The 21,414-nt window shown below is 38.9% G+C and overlaps 1 protein-coding gene across 6 annotated transcripts in view; it reads right to left on the bottom strand.

Annotated features, from left to right (window-relative positions):
• Positions 1–21,414, bottom strand: part of ATF6 (activating transcription factor 6) — a 203,088-nt gene that overhangs the window by 106,116 nt on the left and 75,558 nt on the right. For all 6 annotated transcript variants that reach the window (XM_035279979.3, XM_035279980.3, XM_078356143.1 and 3 more), the window contains exon 10: positions 8,627–8,758. In XM_035279979.3, coding sequence (XP_035135870.1) covers positions 8,627–8,758 — 132 coding nt within the window. The remainder of the gene's footprint in view (positions 1–8,626; positions 8,759–21,414) is intronic.

Raw genomic sequence — 21,414 nt, 5'->3', positions numbered from 1 at the left:
ACAAGAGCTCCTAAAAGAGGCACTACACATAGAAAGGATCAATCAGTACCAGCCATTCCAAAATCACTGAATGCTAAAGAGCTTCAACATAATGAAGAATCTACAACAACTAACAGGCAAAACAGCCACTTAGCATCAAAATGGCAGTATCAAATTCACACATAACAATATTAACCCTAAATGTAAATGGACTAAATGCACCAATCAAAAGACACAGACTGGCAAATTGGATAAAAATCCAAAACCCATCAGTGTGCTGTATCCAGGAAACCCATCTCACATGCAAGGATACACAAAGGCTCAAAATAAAGGGATGGAGGAAGATTTACCAAGCTAATGGAAAACAAAAAAAAGCAGGAGTTGCAATTCTCATCTCTGATAAAATAGACTTTAAAGCAACAAAGATCAAAAGAGACAAAGAAGGCCATTACATAATGGTAAAAGGATCGATACAACAAGAAGAGCTAACGATCCTAAACATATATGGACACAACACAGGAGCACCCAGATACATAAGGCAAGTTCTTAATGACTTACAAAAGGACTTAGACTCCCACACAATAATAGTGGGAGACTTTAACACTCCACTGTCAATACTAGACAGATCAACCAGACAGAAAATCAACAAGGATATCCAGGGCTTGAACTCAGACCTGGAGCAAGCAAACCTGATGGACATTTACAGAACTCTCCACCCCAAATCCACAGAATACACATTCTTCTCAGCACCACATCACACCTACTCTAAAATTGACCACATAATTGGAAGGAAAGCACTGCTCAACAAATGCAAAACAACTGAAATCATAACAAACAGCCTCTCAGACCATAGTGCAATCAAGTTAGAACTCAGAATTCAGAAACCGACCCAGAACCGCACAGCTTCATGGAAACTGAACAACTGGCTCTTGAATGTTGACTGGGTAAACAACGAAATGAAGGAAGAAATAAAGAAGTTCTTCGAAACCAATGAGAACGAAGACACAACGTGCCAGAACCTCTGGGACACATTTAAAGCAGTCTCTAGAGGAAAGTATATAGCAATAAGTGCCCATATGAGGAGAATGGAGAGATCCAAAATTGACACCCTATCGTCAAAATTGAAAGAGCTAGAGGAGCAAGATCAAAAAAACTCAAAACCCAGCAGAAGACAAGAAATTACTAAGATCAGAGCTGAGCTGAAGGAGATTGAGACACGAAAAACCCTTCAAAAAATCAATAAATCCAAGAGCTGGTTTTTTGAAAACATCAACAAAATAGACAGACCACTAGCCAGATTGATTAAAAAGAAAAGAGAGAACAACCAAATAGATGCAATAAAAAATGATAAAGGGGAAATCACCACAGATTCCACAGAAATTCAAACCATCATCAGAGAATATTACAAACAACTCTATGCGCATAAACTAGTAAACCTGGAAGAAATGGATAAATTCCTGGACTTCTGTGTCCTCCCAAGCCTAAACCAGGAGGAAGCTGAAACTATGAATAGACCAATAACAAGGTCTGAAGTCGAGGCAGCAATTAAGAGCCTACCTCACAAAAAAAGCCCAGGTCCAGACGGGTTCACAGCCGAATTCTACCAGACACACAAGGAGGAGCTGGTACCATTCCTTCTAAAACTATTTCAAACAATCCAAAAAGAGGGAATCCTTCCCAAATCATTTTATGAGACCAACATCATCCTGATACCAAAACCCGGCAGAGACCCAACGAGAAAAGAAAACTTCAGGCCAATATCCATGATGAACATAGATGCAAAAATCTTCAATAAAATATTGGCAAGCCGATTGCAACAGCAAATCAAAAAACTTATTCATCATGATCAAGTAGGATTCATCCCGGGGATGCAAGGATGGTTCAACATACGCAAGTCTATCAACGTAATTCACCACATAAACAGAACCAAAAACAAAAACCACATGATTATCTCAATTGACGCAGAGAAGGCATTTGACAAAATTCAACAGCCCTTTATGCTACAAACCCTCAATAAACTCGGTATCGATGGAACGTATCTCAAAGTAATAAAAGCTATTTATGACAAACCAACAGCCAATATCATACTGAATGGGCAAAAACTGGAAGCATTCCCTTTGAAATCTGGCACTAGACAAGGATGCCCTCTCTCACCACTCCTATTCAATATAGTACTGGAAGTTCTAGCCAGAGCAATCAGGCAAGAAAAAGAAATAAAGGGTATTCAAATAGAAAAGGTGGAAGCCAAATTGTCTCTATTTGCAGACGACATGATAGAATACCTAGAAGACCCCATCGCCTCAGCCCAAAAACTCCTGAAACTGATAAACAACTTCAGCAAAGTCTCAGGACATAAAATCAATGTGCAAAAATCACAAGCATTCGTCTACACCAATAACAGACTTAAAGAAAGCCAAATCAAGAGCGAACTGCCATTCGCAATTGCTACAAAAAGAATAAAATACCTTGGAATACAACTCACAAGGAACGTAAGGGACCTCTTCAAGGAGAACTACAAACCACTGCTCAACGAAATCAGAGAGGACACAAACAGATGGAGAAACATTCCATGTTCATGGTTAGGAAGAATTAATATCGTGAAAATGGCTATACTGCCCAAAGTAATTTACAGAATCAACGCTATCCCCACCAAGCTACCATTGACTTTCTTCACAGAACTGGAAAAAACCACCATGAACTTCATATGGAACCAAAAGAGAGCCCGCATAGCCAAGTCAATTCTAAGCAAAAAGAACACAGCAGGGGGCATCACACTACCGGATTTCAAACTATACTACAAGGCTACAGTAATCAAAACAGCATGGTACTGATACCAAAACAGAGATATAGACCAATGGAACAAAACAGAGGCACCACAACATACATACAACTATACAATCTTTGATAAACCTGACAAAAACAAGCAATGGGGCAAGTATTCCATGTTTAACAAATGGTTTTGGGAAAACTGGCTAGCCATGTGCAGAAAGCAGAAACTGGACCCCTTCCTGACACCTTACACTAAAATTAACTCCAGATGGATTAAAGACTTAAACATAAGACCTGGCACGATAAAAACCCTAGAAGGAAATCTAGGCAAAACTATCCAGGACATAGGAGTAGGCAAGGACTTCATGAACAAAACACCAAAAGCATTGGCAACAAAAGCCAAAATAGACAAATGGGACCTAATGAAACTCCACAGCTTCTGCACGGCAAAAGAAACAGTCACTAGAGTGGATCGGCAACCAACAGAATGGGAAAAAATTTTTGCAGTCTACCCATCTGACAAAGGGCTGATATCCAGAATTTACAAAGAACTCAAACGGATTTACAGGAAAAAAACAAACAAGCCCATTCAAAAGTGGGCAAAGGATATGAACAGACACTTTACGAAAGAAGACATATATGAGGCCAACAATCATATGAAAAAATGCTCATCGTCACTGGTCATCAGAGAGATGCAAATCAAAACCACATTGAGATACCATCTCACGCCAGTTAGAATGGCGATCATTAAAAAATCTGGAGACAACAGATGCTGGAGAGGATGTGGAGAAAAAGGAACACTTTTACACTGTTGGTGGGAGTGTAAATTAGTTCAACCATTGTGGAAGACAGTGTGGCGATTCCTCAAGGCCTTAGAAATAGAAATTCCATTTGACCCAGCAATCCCATTACTGGGTATATATCCAAAAGACTATAAATCGTTCTACTATAAGGACACATGGACACGAATGTTCATTGCAGCACTGTTTACAATAGCAAAGACCTGGAATCAACCCAAATGCCCATTGATAATAGACTGGATTGGAAAAATGTGGCACATATACACCATGGAATATTATGCAGCAATCAGAAATGATGAGTTCGTGTCGTTTGTAGGGACATGGATGAATCTGGAGAACATCTCCTCAGCAAACTGACACAAGAACAGAAAATGAAACACCGCATATTCTCACTCATAGGCGGGTGATGAAAAATGGGAACACATGGACACAGAAAGGGGAGTACTAAACACTGGGGTCTATTGGGGGGAAAAGGGGAGGGCCAGTGGGAGGGGGAGGTGGGGAGGGATAGCCTGGGGAGAAATGCCAAATGTGGGTGAAGGGGAGAAGAAAAGCAAAGCACACTGCCATGTGTGTACCTACGCAACTGTCTTGCATGCTCTGCTCATGTCCAAAACCTATAATCCAATAAAAAATTAAAAAAAAAAAAGAAAACTAGATATGTTAATATCCCAAAAGAAAACATGTAAACACATAAAACTGAACATAGTGAGATTCACACTTTGCATTTATTCATTCAACAAATACTTGCTGAATACCAACTGTGTGGCCAGGTATTGTACTCAGTGCTGAGAATCCAGCAGGGAATGAGAGAATCAATGTTTCTGTTCCCAAAGATCTTAATGGGGAAGATGGACCAAAGAGAAGAAAATAAATGCATAAAATAAATCCAAACACTAGTAGGTGCTATGAAAGAACAAACAAATGGTTGGAATGGAAAAACAATGGTAGTATATACTTTAGATAAAATGGTCTGAAAAGGAGATGGTAGTATATCAAGGCCTAAATGATGAAAAGAAGCCAACTCTATAGAAACTGGGGTAAGAGTGTTCCAGGCAGAGAGAGGCAGGTGGGCGAAAGGTGGGCTCTAAGAACTTTAAAAAGACCACTAGCTAAAGAGTGGGGAGGTAGTGGGGAACAGGATGAGGTTGGAACGAAAGAGATCAAATCATAATAAGGAATTACTAAATGTAGTAAGTCACAAAAATGTTTCAAATAGAGAAGTGATATATTTCAATTTACATTTATACCTTGCCACGGTACCAAAAATGGACTCAATGGAGGCAAGAGGGAAGCTAAGAGACCAATTAGGAAAGAGCTTTGGTAACCTTGCCAATAACTGATGAGGGCATGGACTGGGTTTATGGCAGCAGAGACAGTGAGAAGCGGACCGATTCAAGACAATTTTTTATAAAGAATATCAACAATATTTGTTGAAAGAGAGGAATCAGAATTTCTGGCTTAAGCAATGGAAAGGAAAAAACACAGTTGTAGATAATTGGTTGGAAGTAAAATAGGGAGAGGAACTGAGTTCCACAGTGCACATGCTAAGTTTGAAATGTTAAAACAGAGATGCCAAAGAGACTCTTGGATATGCGAGTCTGGAGGGTCAGAACAGAAGTCTGGACTGAAAACATAAATTTGAGAGTCATCAGGAAATACAGATATGGATTGTGCATGAAATTATGGATGAGTCACCTACACACACAAAAAAAGTTTTAAGTTTACAGTTCCAAACCTGGAGATTTGGGTAAAGGAGGAGGCCACAAAGATTACTGTGAAGCAGCAGCCAATGAAAAAAAGGAAACTAAAAAAAGTAGCAACACAAAAGGAAAGTCTTTCAAGGAGCAAATGACCCACACAGCCAAATGCTCAGGAAAGGGCAAGTAAAATAACAGAACGCGCTGGCCCCTTAACAAAAATAATTTTGGTAGAGTGAAAGGCTAACTTCAAGTTAAAAATTAGATATCTATTTATACCACACAAGAGAGAAAAGAAACAATAGCAGAAGATACATAGAGCACTCTTCCCTGCAACTTGCACCAGGAATATTCTCAATGTCCTCTCTTGCAGCTGTAAGAGTTAAATAGGTTTAAGTTGTTTGGAACAAAACAGACACATTGGTGCACAGGTAATGACTGCATACACAAAAGGATCAGCCTAAAATGAAGCACTGAATGAGAAGAAAAAAATATCTGTCTGATGTTTGATAAATCTGAATGCCTGTAAGAGGAGGTTGCTTAACACCGCCTTTTATAAATCTACGACATACACATTATTTTAAAAACCATGCCTACATACTTAGAAAAATACAAACACGGTAGTCCATGAGAAAAGTCGAAAACTGCTTTTAAAAATATATTTCTGATTTGAACTCTAGTGATGATTTCTGCACATCTGTGCTGTCTGGCTTTGTTTTATCAGCCAAAAATATTCTTTGGAAAAGAGAAAAAAAAGTCTGATAGGAGAAATACCAGGACAAGGACTGGGTGGAGTTAAAGGAGAGAGAAAATCAGCCAACACGCAATCTGGAGACAATTAGACCAACATTAACCCAGAAACAGTCAGAGTTCTAGTCTGCTTGCAAACATTTTATGCCAAGAGAAAAAAAATTCAGCAAATAAATCACTAAAGGACAGTGCTAGGGAGCTAAAGCAAATGAGAATTCTTGGAGTAAAGACCAGTTCTGGCTGACATCTTGTAAGATAAGATGATCATCCTTTCCCATTGATCCAGGACAGCCGTACTGATGTTCTAATATAATTATTACTAGCACTACCTTTGTTTCTTAAAAGTGTCCCTGTTTGATTGAAAATTATATGGTCATATTATTTATATGCCACACATTTCAATGACTGAAAAAACATATGTAGTTAATTACTAAATGACAGGCAAATACAATATTATAAACCATGGGATCAGAATCTACTCCTTTTTCATTTGAGCAAGGTCTCCTAACTCTCCTTAGAAAAAGAAACATAAAGTAAGCTGCATTTAAAAATAAGTGTAGGTATCATGGATGAAAATAGATAAAACATCTAAAATTCAGTTCAGAACAAAGTAATATAAGGTGCTTTCAAATGCTTCACAAACATTTTTTGGTATCTTTTATTTAGTGTTTATACTGATAAAAGCAAGAACATCAAATTAATGGTCTATATTTAAATCTCTCAAGTTGCTGAACAATATTTCAACAGACTTGCATATAATCAAGAATCCATAATCTTTCCTGTTTTTTTTTTCTCCAAGATGAGTAACCTAGATTAGTCACTCCATGGTGACTATGGAGTAGAAAGAGAGAAAATAGATTGCATTTCATGTACTACTTTGAAAGCTGATAAATTTCATCCAGAAAGTCATTCAGACTTCTATGTTGAACTAGAATTCAGATTACTATGCTTTCTGAAAGCCACCATGTTGTCTTATGCTAATGTGGATAAAGTGAAGGCTTCTATTTGCTGCAGTTAGTACAGAATAAATAATATTCTTGTAAAGGTTACCTGAATTGTAACTTCAAGAATTCAACCCATAACTTGTTTTATTCTTTAGCAAGAAGCTATCTCAACTCTCATAAATCCAAAGGCTATTAAGTTTAAAATTTAGTTTTTGATGGATCATGGACAATAACAGAATTCAAAATTATAGAACATGTAGGGCAAACCTGGACAAATCATTTAGCAAAATTAAAGATACTATTAAACTCTACCAATATTCAAGGACATTGTTAAGAGATCATCAAGATCAATATTTAAGAAGTACGATGAATTCTGGCATGTAAAAAAGCAGGAAATGTTATACGTTTTCCAACTATCACTGCTATGTTGCATTGCAGCTACTACCATAAAATCCTTTGGTCCTCCATTGCCTTAGCATAGTGCATTCCACAAAAATAACAGTTTCTTCAGGAAGGCTAAGTGGAAGCAAGCCTGCAGGATTGTGGTAATCACCTTTCAATAGTATGGATGTAACACAGTAAAAATCAGGAAGAATGATTATCCTCAGCCTGTAAATCCTTAGAAAGATAACAATAAACAAATCTGTAATCATTTTCAAGTATTATACCTTGCAATGGTTACTGCTGTGATCTCCCTTTGCCTTGTTAGTCAAGAACCTGGCTCCACTTGGCTCTAATAGAAATTCTACATAACACAGGGAAATGTTAATCAAAAGTATACAACTATAAAAATGTCCACTATACCTTCTTCTAGTTAACATAATACAGAAACTGCATTTTATACAATTAAAGCCTTTTGCTATTAACAAGCAATATGGAAATTTATCAAGTCATTATTAAATTGCAACAATGGATGGAATCAATAAAGATCACAATAAATTAGTGCAAACGAGTTTACCCAATGACTGCAAATAGGTTCAATAATATTATTCCACCATACCATATCTATCCACAGGTGAGACAGTAACAAATATTAGATGCGTTACATGTATAAGCACATAATAGATACAACAGATAAAATAACTATTGAAGACACTATATATAACATGTATACATTATAGGTATTTCAATACGTATATTAAAGCACACAAACTGAGATTTTAAGATTAAAACTGGCCGGGCGCGGTGGCTCATGCCTGTAATCCCAGCACCTTGGGAGGCCAAGGTGGGCGGATCACAAGGTCAGGAGATCAAGACCATCCTGGCCAACAAGGTGAAACCCCGTCTCTACTAAAAATACAAAAATTAGCTGGGCATGGTGGCGCGTGCCTGTAATCCCAGCAACTCAGGAGGCTGAGGCAGGAGAATTGCTTGAACCCAGGAGGCAGAGGTTGCAGTGAGCTGAGATTGCGCCACTGCACTCCAGCCTGGCGCCTGGCAGCAGAACAAGACTCTGTCTCAAAAAAAAAAAAAAAAAAAAAAAGATTAAAACTATAAAAGGTTTGAAAGTAAATTTATTTTTAGAATATTAAAAGTAAAATTTATTAATAGCTTCAGTAATTTATGTGTTCTACTAGTCAAAATGATACATGAACAATTTAGATGCAATGTTATACTAAGGATAATTCTCTGTTTCAACTTCATTAAATCACTTAGACCAAAAGATAGATGCATGACATCTAACCTGTAGCTGTTCTTCTGGATGATACCATCTGATGTGTCCTGCTCTTCTTGAGCAGAAAATCCTAGAAGGTGCCTCCTTTGATTTGCCAGACTCACACTAGGGTTCATTCTCCTGGAATCCTGTTCCAGCATGCTGAAAATAAAAAACAGGAAATAACAGCTGAAATAAAAATAAAAATAAGTCACACATATGCCTGCTACATGCAGGTCTGAAACAAACCACAATTCTTCTGTAGATCCATGCATATAACAAAAATGCTAGGCACAGAAGTTCAAATACTGTACTGATGTGTTCAAATCCCTAGCTTGGTATCCTGCACATATCAAAAACAATTTTTATAAGTATGAAAGTAACTTATTGGCCAGGTGCAGTGGCTCACACCTGTAATCCCAGCACTTTGGGAGGCCAAGGTGGGCAGATCACCTGAGGTTGGGAGTTTGAGACCAGCCTGACCAATATGGAGAAACCCCATCTCTATTAAAAATATAAAATTAGCCAGGCATTGTGGCACATGCCTGTAATCCCAGCTACTTGGGAGGCTGAGGCAGGAGAACTGCTTGAACCCAGGAGGCAGAGGTTGTAGTGAACCGAGATCATGCCATTGCACTCCAGCCTGGGCAACAAGAGCAAAACTCTGTCTCAAAAAAAAAAAAGTACCTTATTTATAAACTGTTTAAATACTAGCAGTGTTATATATGCATTAAAAACCCTGTAATTACATGTGTATATGAAGTAGAAATAAATACAACACAGCTAAAAACAAATTTTAAACTCAGATAATAACTGAATTAAGAAGGCCTCCTGGATGGTGCAAACTGATGTTTTCAATGAGGGAATACGTTAAATGAAGTAGGAATTATTCTTTTTCTCATTGGTCAAATTCATCATTAGCCTTTCACAGTTCTAGAAGGTAGGCTATCAGATAAAGCTAACAAAATATTATTTTTAAAAACTTCTATTTGTATTTATATGTAAAAACTTCTATTCTTTCTCCCTACCCTCCCTAATATCTTCATTCATCAATGTATATCCTATTCAGAGGCATAAGCATTTGGGGAAAACAACAAAATATATACATATAAGCTAATACTGCATAGTTACTTAACGCTTTTTTTTTCTGAGACAGGGTCACGCTCTGTCACCAGGCTGGACTACAGCAGTGCAATCACACCTCACTGAAGCCTTGACCTCCCAGACTGCAGTGATCCTCCCACCTCAGTCCCTCTAAGTAACTGGGACTACAAGCATGTAACACCACACCTCCCTAATTCTTTTTTTTTTTTAATTCTAGTAGAAACAATGTCTCAATATGTTGCCCAGGCTGGTCTCAAACTCCTGAGCTCAAGCGATCTAGCGTCTTGGCCTCCCAAAGTGATAGGATTACAGATGTGAGCCACAGTGCCCAGCCTTAACACCTTTTTTTAAATTGTACTTTAGATTCTGGGGTACATGTGCCGGTCATGCAAGATTGTTGCATAGGTACATTCATGGCAAGGTCGTTTGCTGCCTCCATCCCCCCATCACCTATACCTGACATTTCTCCCCACGTTATCCCTCCCCACTCTCCCTCCCACTATCCCTCCTCTAGTCCCCTACAATGGACCCCAGTGTGTGATGCTCCCTTCTCTGTGTCCACGTGTTCTCAATGTTCAACACCCAGCCTATGAGTGAGAACATGTGGTGTTTGATTTTCTGCTCTTGTGTCAGTTTGCATAATGATGGTTTCCAGGGTCATCCATGTCCCTACAAAGGCCACAAACTCATTGTTTTTTATGGTTGTATAGTATTCCATGGTGTATATGTGCCACATTTTCCTTGTCCAGTCTATCATTAATGGGCATTTGGGTTGGTTCCAGGTCTTTGCTATTGTAAACAGTGCCACAATGAATATGCATGTGCAAGTATCCTTATAATAGAATGATTTATGGTCCTTTGTGTATATACCCAGTAATGGGATTGCTGGGTCAAACGGAATTTCTATTTCTAGATCCTTGAAATTCTATTGCCACACACTGTCTTCCACAATGGTTGAACTAATTTACACTCCCACCAACAGTGTAAAGGTGTTCCTATTTCTCCATATCCTCTCCAGCATCTGTTGTCTCCAGATTTTTTAATGATCACCATTCTAACTGGTGTGAGATGGTATGTCAATGTGGTTTTAATTTGCATTTCTCTAATGACCAGCGAATATGAGCATTTTTTTCATATGTTTGTTGGTTTCATATATGTCTTCTTTTGAACAGTGTCTGTTCATATCCTTTGCCCACTTTTGGATGAGTTTGTTTGTTTTTATCCTGTAAATCTGTTTTAGTTCTTTGTAGATTCTGAATATTAGCCCTTTGTCAGATGGGTAGATTGCAAAAAATTTTTCCCATTCTGTTGGTTGCCAGTTCACTCTAATGATTCTTTGTTTTGCTGTACAGAAGCTCTGAAGTTTAATTAGATCCCATTTGTCTATTTGGCTTTTATTGCCATTGCTTTTGGTGTTTTCGTTATGAAGTCCTTGCCTATGCCTATGTCCTGGATGGTTGTGCCTAGGTTTTCTTCTAGGGTTTTTATGGTGTTAGGTCTTATGTGTAAGTCCTCAAGCAATTACTGAGAAAGGTCAGGTCACCCACAAAGGAAAGCCCATCAGACTCACAGCGGATCTCTCAGCCGAAACCCTACAAGCCAGAAGAGAGTAGGGGCCAATATTCCACATCCTTAAAGAAAAGAACTTTCAACCCTGAATCTCATATCCAGCCAAACTAAGCTTCACAAGTGAAGGAGAAATAAAATCCTTTATGGCAATTACAGCAAAAACTCGATTTATGAAAGTAAGGTATGAACAAAATCAAAGTTAAGAACCTCCCCCTAAGTTTACAGAATCTCAATTAATTCAACCCCTACTGACCCCTCCATCGTATTAGTGAAATCTCCATATACTAATGTTCCTGTTTGGTGGAAGTACTTACTCCCTGGTCCCACCAATAACTTGGAGGAACTCTATCACACTAATTATTAAGAGTTTCCCCTGTTTTAAATGTGCTTCCTTTTTAAAAAACAAAAAACAAAAAAACCTTCCACCTTTTGATACTAGTTATGGATTCTGTGGCTATCCAGAACAAGTCTAAGCAAGACTTCTTCTAAAGTCCAGAGACATCTAACACCCCCTTTACCCCAGGTTTCCTTTTCAAGATTATAGTTTCGTGATTCTTTCACATGCTCCTCTTTACAGCACAGTCCGAGATTCCTTTAGCATATTTGGTCACTCTCCTATCAATATGCTCCTCAGAGGTGATGACCAGAATTGGCCATAGTACTTCTTAGGTAGTATGACCACTACAGAATGGAAAAGGATAATTCCTTCACTTGTTCTAGACACTGTTGTCTACTGACGCATTCGATTATCACATAGGCATTTCTGGCAGTTATATTACACTCTATTTACATTGAGCCCAGTTTAATTAAAACCCTAAGTCCTTTCTCACAAACAGATTTTGAACTATTATTTACTTCTCTTCCTATTCCACCTCCAACTCTGAAATTATGTAACTGAGTTTCAGGATCCAGCTGAATAATTTATATCAGTTATTTTTAAAACATTTGCCTACTAATCAATCAAGAACTTTCAGGCTCCTCATTAGGAAAAGAAATTCTTCCAAGAAAGTATCAGCATGCCATCAATATCCTCTACTGAGTTGTTATTAAAATAAGGAGCTCCTTTTAAATCTTTAAAAATGTAGGTTTATCTACTTATGAATTAACTGAAATATCACCCAGCCCAAAATTTCCCATCTTGATCACTAAGATATCACAAGAATGTGAAATGCTCTTCTCTGATGCAAATACAGTATATTTTAACAGAAGCTACTTCTTTCGAGTGCTAACTATGTACTATGAAGGCTCAAAGAGTTTAAACAATTTGCCCAAGATTATGCTCTAAATAACTAATAAAGTCAGGATTTGGAGTCAGGATTGGAATTCCATCACTGCACTATGTTGACCACATTTCCCAGAATGAATGATTCATCTGTTCATTTATTTATGTAGTAGATATCTATTATGTTCCAAGAACTATATTTAGTGCTAATGACTCAAAGATGAAAGATAAAAAGATCAGATTACAGATCTTCAAATAATACTGGTTCATGCAATATCATTTTGTGATAACACTGATGACAAAAAAAAATCAATTCCCAGCTAAGGTCACTGTCTGTGTGGTATTTGCATACCGTCCCCAAGTCTGCATGGGTTTCCTGTAGGAACTCCAGTTTCCTCCCACATCTCAAAGATGTGCATGTTAAGTTAACCGGCATATCTAAATTACCCCAGTATGAATGAGTGTGGGGAATGTGTGTGAGTGCACCCTTCAAAGGGACGGCACCCTGTCCAGGGTTAATTCTTTACTTGTGTGCTGAGTTGCCAGGATAGGCTCCAGCCATCTACCACCCTGAACTGAAATAAATGCACTGGAAAATGAATACAAGTCATTGTAAATAAAAATGTGTATGAATACAAGTCACTGTAAAATAAAAATGTGTACAGTATACAAGTTCATGACAATAAACGATGTATGAAAGCTCTCAGCAAGCCTGCCATATTTGTGATTGTTTTTGAACTGTGTGGTAGGAGGTACTCCCTTCACTTTGCAGACTTTAAACCACCACCACTATAAGCACTGTCACTCAGTGATTCACCAAAAACTGTACTAATAATTATCTTGTTGTTTTTTTTTAAATTTCTTATTTCCATAGGTTTTTGGGGAACAGGTGGTATTTGATTACATGAACAAGTTGTTTAATGATGATTTATGAGATTTTGGTACACCCATCTCCCTATACACTGAACCCAATTTGTAAACTGTTATCTTTCACACCCTTCCCCCATGAATCCCTAAAATCCACTGTGCCATTCTTATACCTTTGCCTCTTTATAGCTTAGCTCCCACTTACGAGTGAGAACATACGATATTTGGTTTTCCATTCCTGAGTTACTTCACTTAAAATAATGGTCTCCAATCCCATCCAGGTTGCTGTGAATGCTATTAATTCATTCCTTTTTGTGGCTGAGTAGTATTCCATTGTGTGTGTGTGTGTGTGTGTGTGTGTGTGTGTGTATCAGTTTCTTTATCCACTTGTTGATTGATGGGCATTTGGGTTGGTTCCACATTTCTGCAATTGCAAATCGTGCTGCTATAAACATGTGTGAGCAAATATCTTTTTTGTATAATGACTTCCTTTGGGTAGATACCCAATAGTGAAAGTGCTGGATCAAATAGTAGTTCTACTTTTAGTTCTTTAAGGAGTCTCCATACTGGTTTCCACAGTGGTTTTACTAGTCTAGGTGACTTTACCAATGTTTGAGAACCACAATTCTAAACTAACCCTGATTTTCATTACACCTTTCCTATCTCAATTCCCTAAAAGGTATACATTTTTTACAATGGATTCAACAGAAGTGGACAGTTTGGAAAGAGGCACTGGGGGAGTTAAGAGGGACATGAAAGGGTACAAACAAAAGTGGCTATTTGTAAGACTATGAATGATTTCTAAATTGAATTAATTCAGAACTATTGATACTTTAAAGTTTGTAAAGAACCCTTCTACTAATCATTGTTCTTTTACTGTTTTTACTAACACTAAGAAAACTAGCATTTCAACTCACAATTCGTGCCTGTTAATAGGGAAATGCTTTGAGCGTAACTATCAGTTTAGTCTATCCCATCTGTACCCAGACTGCTCTGCAATCACTTAACAGCTCTATTTGCTGGAAATAAAGTTTTAATGTTGATTGGTTTGGCTCATAAGTGGTCACTACTTTTCCCACTGCCCATTTTGCTAATGATCATCACATTGTAATGACAATATACCCTTAACCATAGCTACTTCAGTAACTTTTAACCTTTTTTGAGTCAAGGAGCTCAGACTCATTCAATGAACTTCACAAAAATTATCATACTTACATTACACAGAACCAATAAAGTGTTTTCAACAAGGGAGTCATGATGAAGCAAAATTTAGAATCCAAATAGTCTGAGTCTCAATTTTATCATCTGTCCATTGGCTAGAATATATTTTGAAGAGGTAATATATCAATAAATTCTGTTAAGAATCTTTTAAAGTTTTTCACTCGTTTGTTTTTGGTTGTTACTATTTTTTGGCCTCCATTCCCTGTAGATTTTTTTTTTTAATCTTAAAATGGAATTTTTCTTAAGCTAAATTACAGACAAGTTGACTGTCCAATTCAGCTAAAAAAAAAAGTTAAATGCTTGAACTCTATGAATTGACCCACAGAAACTGATTTTAACCATTTGAATAACTACAGATTTGTATTTCCCTTATTTTTATTAATATTTGAAAGACAGGTAAGAACTTCATTTCACTGCCAGAATTCAAGATTGTTTTAGTATGACTGTGACACCACAAATATTAAGAGAGGAATTTGACAGTTCTTGTAATGGTCAAATGTACAAGAGTCTGAGAAAATTATTGTTTACATGAACTTTTAGATTCTTGACATGAATGTTTTTGCATCACTCAAATGTCCCCTTTTGTTAATTTTAGAAAAACTAAATTTCCAAGATCTCAAAGCAATGACTCAGTCATAGTAAGGGTTAGTATAATGATTGCGCATTTGGTGACTGTTTCTAGTTCACTACATTCATAAAGCAATCTAACCAAACTTTTTATAATTAGCTTAAATTGGGCTCTATCCAATATGTTTAAAACAAGCTATAAATATTTAAAAAATAGAATTCTCTATGTCTCTATGATCAGAAACATGCTAGTCCACAAGTCACAATAGTTTTATGCCACAAAATAATCATTACACCAGTAAGCCTTGCTCATATTATGGGCCACTGGTCCTGAAAAGCATGGATTAATAAAACACAAATGATTTCAATTTCCCCCAAAGTCTGGAAAAAGTATTATAGGAATTGTTACCTTACTTTTTCATTTATTAAATTCTAAAAGCCAACAACTGTTTTATATTATTTATGAAGCCACTTAATCCTTACAATGTGATTTCAGATACTCAGTCTTCATACCAAGTAGCTGAACAAAAAATGGCACATCTCCAAGTCTATTCTACTCCTTGCAAACCTGCTTTCTTATGGTACAAGTAGGTCAATTTCAAATTTAAGCCATCTCAGCAGGTAAGAATCAAACTGTTTCTTATCCTCAAAAGAAATTGCATGCTGCTGCTGCTCTATGGCTCTGAGAACCACACACAAAAAGCTGAAATTACTTTAAGATGAAAAGAGCATAGAGATCTTCAGGTTTTAATGTGAAATAGTAGAATGAGCACAAAATTTAAAGACAGGAGATCTGGGTTCAAGATGTTGCTCTGAGACTCCTCGCTTGAGTATGCCTGGGAAACTTGGTCAACTTCTCTAAGCCTCCAATTCCTCACATGTAAAACATGAAAAATAACAAATAATTCACAAGGTTTTCCTGAGATTTGAATGAGACAACAGATGGGAACATGGTTTGCAAAGTCCAGAGATGACACAGAGCAGAACGCTTGTCTTCCTGCCTACCAGGTTCAGGCTAGTGGCAACAGAGTAACTAAAGTGATCCTTTTAAAAATCTAGATCATATTATGTCACCTCTGCTCAAAACCTTCTGATGGCTTTCCATTTCTATCCTGGTAAAAGCCCAAACCTTTAAAATGACCAAAGTCTTACTTCAATTGACCCCTCCCTGTATCTTACTTACCTCTCTGACATCATCTCCTAGTACTCTCACTTTAGCCAAGCCACACTGCACCTTGCTTTTCCTTGAACATGCAAGACATGCTTCCATGCCAGGATCCCTGCAATGGCTGTTTCCCTGCCAGGAATGCTCTTCTTTCCCAGATATCCATACGGCTAACCCTCTCCTCTCCTTTAAGCCTTGGCACAAACATCTGCCTTACACTGATCACCATTGAAAACTACAGTCCCAGGAGGGGACACAGCACTTTGAGAAGCCAAGGTGGGCAGATTGCTTCAGCCCAGGGCTTTGAGATCAGCCTGGGCAACACAGTGAAACCTCATCTCTACAATAATAATAATAATACAATAATTAGCTGGGTGTGGGGGTGTGCCTGTGGTCCCAGCTCCTCGGGAGGCTGAGGTGGGACAATCGCTTGTGCTCAGGTCAAGGCTGCAGTGAGCTGTGACTGCACTGCTGCACTTCAGACTGGGGAAGAGAGCAAGACCCTGTCTCAAAAAAATTAAAATTAAAAATAAGTAAATAAAACTATAGTCCCAACAACTACCCTTCCGCATGTAAAACCCTTTACTCTACTATGCTTTATCCCTTTCTTCAAAGAATTTATAACTTTCTCATTTTACTTATGTTTATTGTCGCTCTTCTTGCTAGAACATAAGCCAAGGGGTGTTCCAAGTTCCTGGTTCATAGGCGGTATTCCTTTTTCAAAAAATAAACAAATAAACTCTATGCACCATCTCCCTCTTGTCAAGATCTACATTTTAGGGAAACTAACCCACAACTCAAGAATGGCAGGTGGTAAACTTACTATTACACAATTTCCAGATCCAGGAACAGAACATTATGCTAATTTTTAATGCAACTGAGGCTAAAAGTAGAAATAATGGGAGTTTTCAAGGTAGTTTCCAAATTTTAAAAAGGTTTTCTTTTCTCTGTTTACTGAATGGCTCACAGATGATTTTTGCAGCCTGGTAGTAACTGGGAGTAATTTATTAGAAACATAAATGTGGTTAAATGAAGAAATAGACCTTTAAGTCAAGATAAAAGAACCCTTTAAATAGCAGTTCTCAGAGCCAGGGATTACTGTGCTCTGGGAAGAAACCTGCACTTTACCGTGGCTGTTTGCCAAATGAGCCAACATCAGCAAGAAAACAACCTGAGATTCTTTCATTCATTCAATAAGCAATTATAAAGCAAGCACTATTCTAATAGATGATGCTCATTCTTGGAACCCAGCCACTTAATAGTGAGGAAAGCCAAGCAGCTGTGGAGAGGTCCAAATGAAGAAAAACCAAGAACCCTGGCCCACATCCCAGGCTCAGGTCCCCGCTGAAAGCCATCACCCATTTGCTGGCCATGTGAATGAGACAATTTGAAAGTGGGTCCTCCAACGTAAGCCACCCCAGTTAACACTCCATGGAGGCAAAAAAGAACTATCTCTCCTGAATCCTGCCCAATTTGCAGATTTTTTACCAAAATAACTGCTGTTGCCTTAAGCCTTTAGGTTTTGGGGAGGTTTGTTCCACAATATTAGATAACAGATACATTATAGCTGTTAGATTGCTGACATCACTGAGTCAATGTGTAATATAAAAAGTGTGTGTGAACAACTTTTTGCATATTTCTCACTACAGAAAGGTATCCTCTGATTATTTTAAATGTCAAAAAGTATGGCTGTAAATTTGAATACAATCTCTCTTTTCTGTTATACTTACACAAATTCAGTCAGTTCATAAGATACTTTCCCTTAACACAGCCAATCCTAAGGTTTAGGGGAATGGGCAGAGTTACTGGATAAGAGTCCTAACTCCTCCAGCTGCCTTCCTCTGCCTGAGTGGCTGTGGCACTGTCAGTGATTAAGCCAAGGCTCCACAGGCAGACTGTGAATCTGATGTCTACCACATATCAGCTGTGCCTTCGGTTTCCTCATCTGTAAAGTGAGAATAATAATACCTACCTCATGGCACCAGGAGGAACAAATGAATTAACCCATATATTAAATAGAATACTTGGACTAGTATTTGGTGCATAAAAAGTAATTCGTGTTTGACAAACAATGGCCTAATGCAACAAGGAGAGAATACTAGCTACCTTTACTACCCAAGCACACATGGGTATCAACAGCCAACCTAGCTTATTCCGGAACTAAGAATCTTCACCTTTTTCATTCTCTTTTCTTCCAACTGCCTAATTTCCATTTAGTGCTCACTCTCTAATTTACAAAAAAAAGTGGGGGGGAATAAAAGTAATTGAGAAATGCTTTATTGAGAATTACCAAAAAGGGCTGAGACAGAAAGTAATATATATAGATCATCTGTACATCCCCTAATTCTAGTTCCTCAGAGGCCATGAATTATGATAAATTGACCATGGGCATAACATACTGATGCCAGTTTATGTTCAGAACACACAGACACCAAAAAGTTCAAAGGCATGGCACACAGTTCATACTGACATTAGTCATAAATCAATTAAGAACAATTTGTAGGATTCTTGACTTAGGAAGATGGTGCCGTAGGACCAACTCAGGTTTACAGCTCCCAGTCAGTCTGCAGAGGTTGAGTGGACACCGCATTTCCACACGGATCTTTATTGTCCACAGACTAGGAGATTCCCAGGTGTAAGAGCCCCACGGGCTGCACGGCAGTTTGGGCCAAAACTGCCAGTGCGGCTGTTTGGGCCAGCATGGCTGTTTGGGCCGAGGCCTCAGTGCAGCGACACTCCGTACAAAATACGCTGGTTTGGTTGCCCTGTTAAACCGGCAATTGAAGATTTCGGAAGGCAGATTAGCACATTCATCTGATTAAACAAGACTTAAACAGAAAGCCAGCCCAGGAGATTCCTGGGCAGCAACGTGGTTTGAGCTGGCGCAGTGGGTCGCTGCATGGGAAATCACCAGATCCCAGAGCCCTTGCAGCAGGCGACTGGAACACCTGGGAGAGAGTCAACTGCTCAACTTAAAAAAAAAGGGCTCTGAGGCAGGGAGCCAGGTAATCAGGCTCGGCGGGTCCCACCCCCACAAAAACAAACAAAAACAGCAATTGGAAACACTCGGGGTTGAGAGTTTCACGGCAAGCACAGCAGAACCCAGGATGGTGCAGCTAGGAGGAGGAGGGGCGTCCACCATTACCGAGGCACTCAATCCCTACCGAGCTACACTGCCATTGCTGATGCAGCCTGCCGTTGCCGAGGCAACCCGCAATAACAGAGAGAGTCCGCCACGACAGAGGCGAGCACACCCATATAAACAGGACTACAGAAAACTACACACGGCAGCAGGGTGGAGCCCATGGCAGCAGGGCAGAGCCCATGGCAACAGGGTGGAGCCCACGGCAGCTCAGCATAGCCACTGCAGGCAAGCAGTGATTAGACTGCCCCTTGCTGGGCAGGACAGTGCAACGGATATTCATAAATGGAGCCCTAACTCCCCGGGACAGAGCACCTGAGGAAAAAAAAGGGGCTTTATGAGTTCTGCTGCAGCAGACGTAAACGTACCTTCCTAGCAGCCTTGAATGAACAATGGAGCTCACAGCTCAGCACTTGAGCTCCTATGAAGTACAGACAGTCTCCTCAAGCAGCTCCTTGACCCCTGTATATCCAAAGAGTCACCTCACAAAGGACTGATCAGACTGACATTTGGCGGGCATCATTCAGGGACAAAGATAGCAGAAGAAGAATCTGGTAGCAGCCCTCATGGTTCTGCAGCCACTACAGGAGTTCCCCAGGCAAGCAGGGCCTGGAGTGGACCTCAGCAGTCCTACAGCAGTGGGGCCAGACTGTTAGAAGGTAAACTAAGAAACAGAAATACTTCATCATCAACAATATGGACGGCCACTCAGAGACCCAATCAGAAAATTAGCAACCATTCAGACGACAGGTGGATAAATCCACAAAGATGGGAAGAAACCAGCGCAAAAAGGAGGAAAACACCCGAAACCAGAACACCTCGCCTCCTACAAAGGTTCAAAACTCCTCAACAGCAAGGGAACAAAGCTGGACAGAGAATGAGTGTGATGAAATGACAGAATCAGACTTCAGAAGGTGGGTAATGAGAAACTTCCGTGAGCTAAAAGAACATGTTCTAAATCAATGCAAAGAAACTAAGAACCTTGAAAAAAGATTTAAGGAAATGATAACAAGAATGGACAATTTAGAGAGGAATATGAGTGAATTGAAGGAGCTGAAAAACACAACATGAGAACTTCGCGAAGCATGTACAAGTTTCAACAGCCGAATTGACCAAGCAGAAGAAAGGATATCAGAAGTCGAAGATCAACTCAATGAAATAAAATGAGAAGCCAAGATTAGAGAAAAACATGCAAAAAGGAATGAACAAAGTCTCCAAGAAATGTGGGACTATGTGAAGAGACCTAATCTACGTTTGATAGGTGCACCTGAATGTGACGAAGAGAATGAATCCAAGCTGGAAAACACTCTTCAGGATATTATCCAGGAAAATTTCCCCAACCTAGCAAGGCAGGCCAATATTCAAGTCCAGGAAATACAGAGAACACCACAAAGATATTCCTCAAAAAGAGCAACCCCAAGGCACATAATCGTCAGATTCACCAGGGTTGAAATGAAGGAGAAAATGCTAAGGGCAGCCAGAGAGAAAGGTCGGGTGACCCACAAAGGGAAGCCCATGAGACTCACAGCAGATCTCTTGGCAGAAACCCTACAAGCCAGAAGAGAGTGGGGGCCAATATTCAACATCCTTAAAGAAAATAACTTTCAACCCAGAATTTCATAGCCAGCCAAACTAAGATTCACAAGTGAAGGAAAAATAAAATCCTTTGCAAACAAGCAAGTACTCAGAGATTTTGTCACCACCAGGCCTGCTTTACGAGAGCTCCTGAAAGAGGCACTACACATAGAAAGGAACAACCAGTACCAGCCATTCCAAATACATACCAAATGCTAAAGAGCATCAACAAAATGAAGAATCTGCATCAACTAATGGGCAAAACAGCCAGCTAGCATCAAAATGGCAGTATCAAATTCACACATAAGAATATTAACCCTAAATGTAAATGGACTAAATGCACCAATCAAAGGAAACAGACTGGCAAATTGGATAAAAAGCCAAAA

This window comes from Callithrix jacchus, chromosome 18, assembly GCF_049354715.1.
Source record: "Callithrix jacchus isolate 240 chromosome 18, calJac240_pri, whole genome shotgun sequence".
Lineage (NCBI taxonomy): Eukaryota > Metazoa > Chordata > Mammalia > Primates > Cebidae > Callithrix > Callithrix jacchus.
This window is presented reverse-complemented; position numbering and strand designations above follow the sequence as displayed.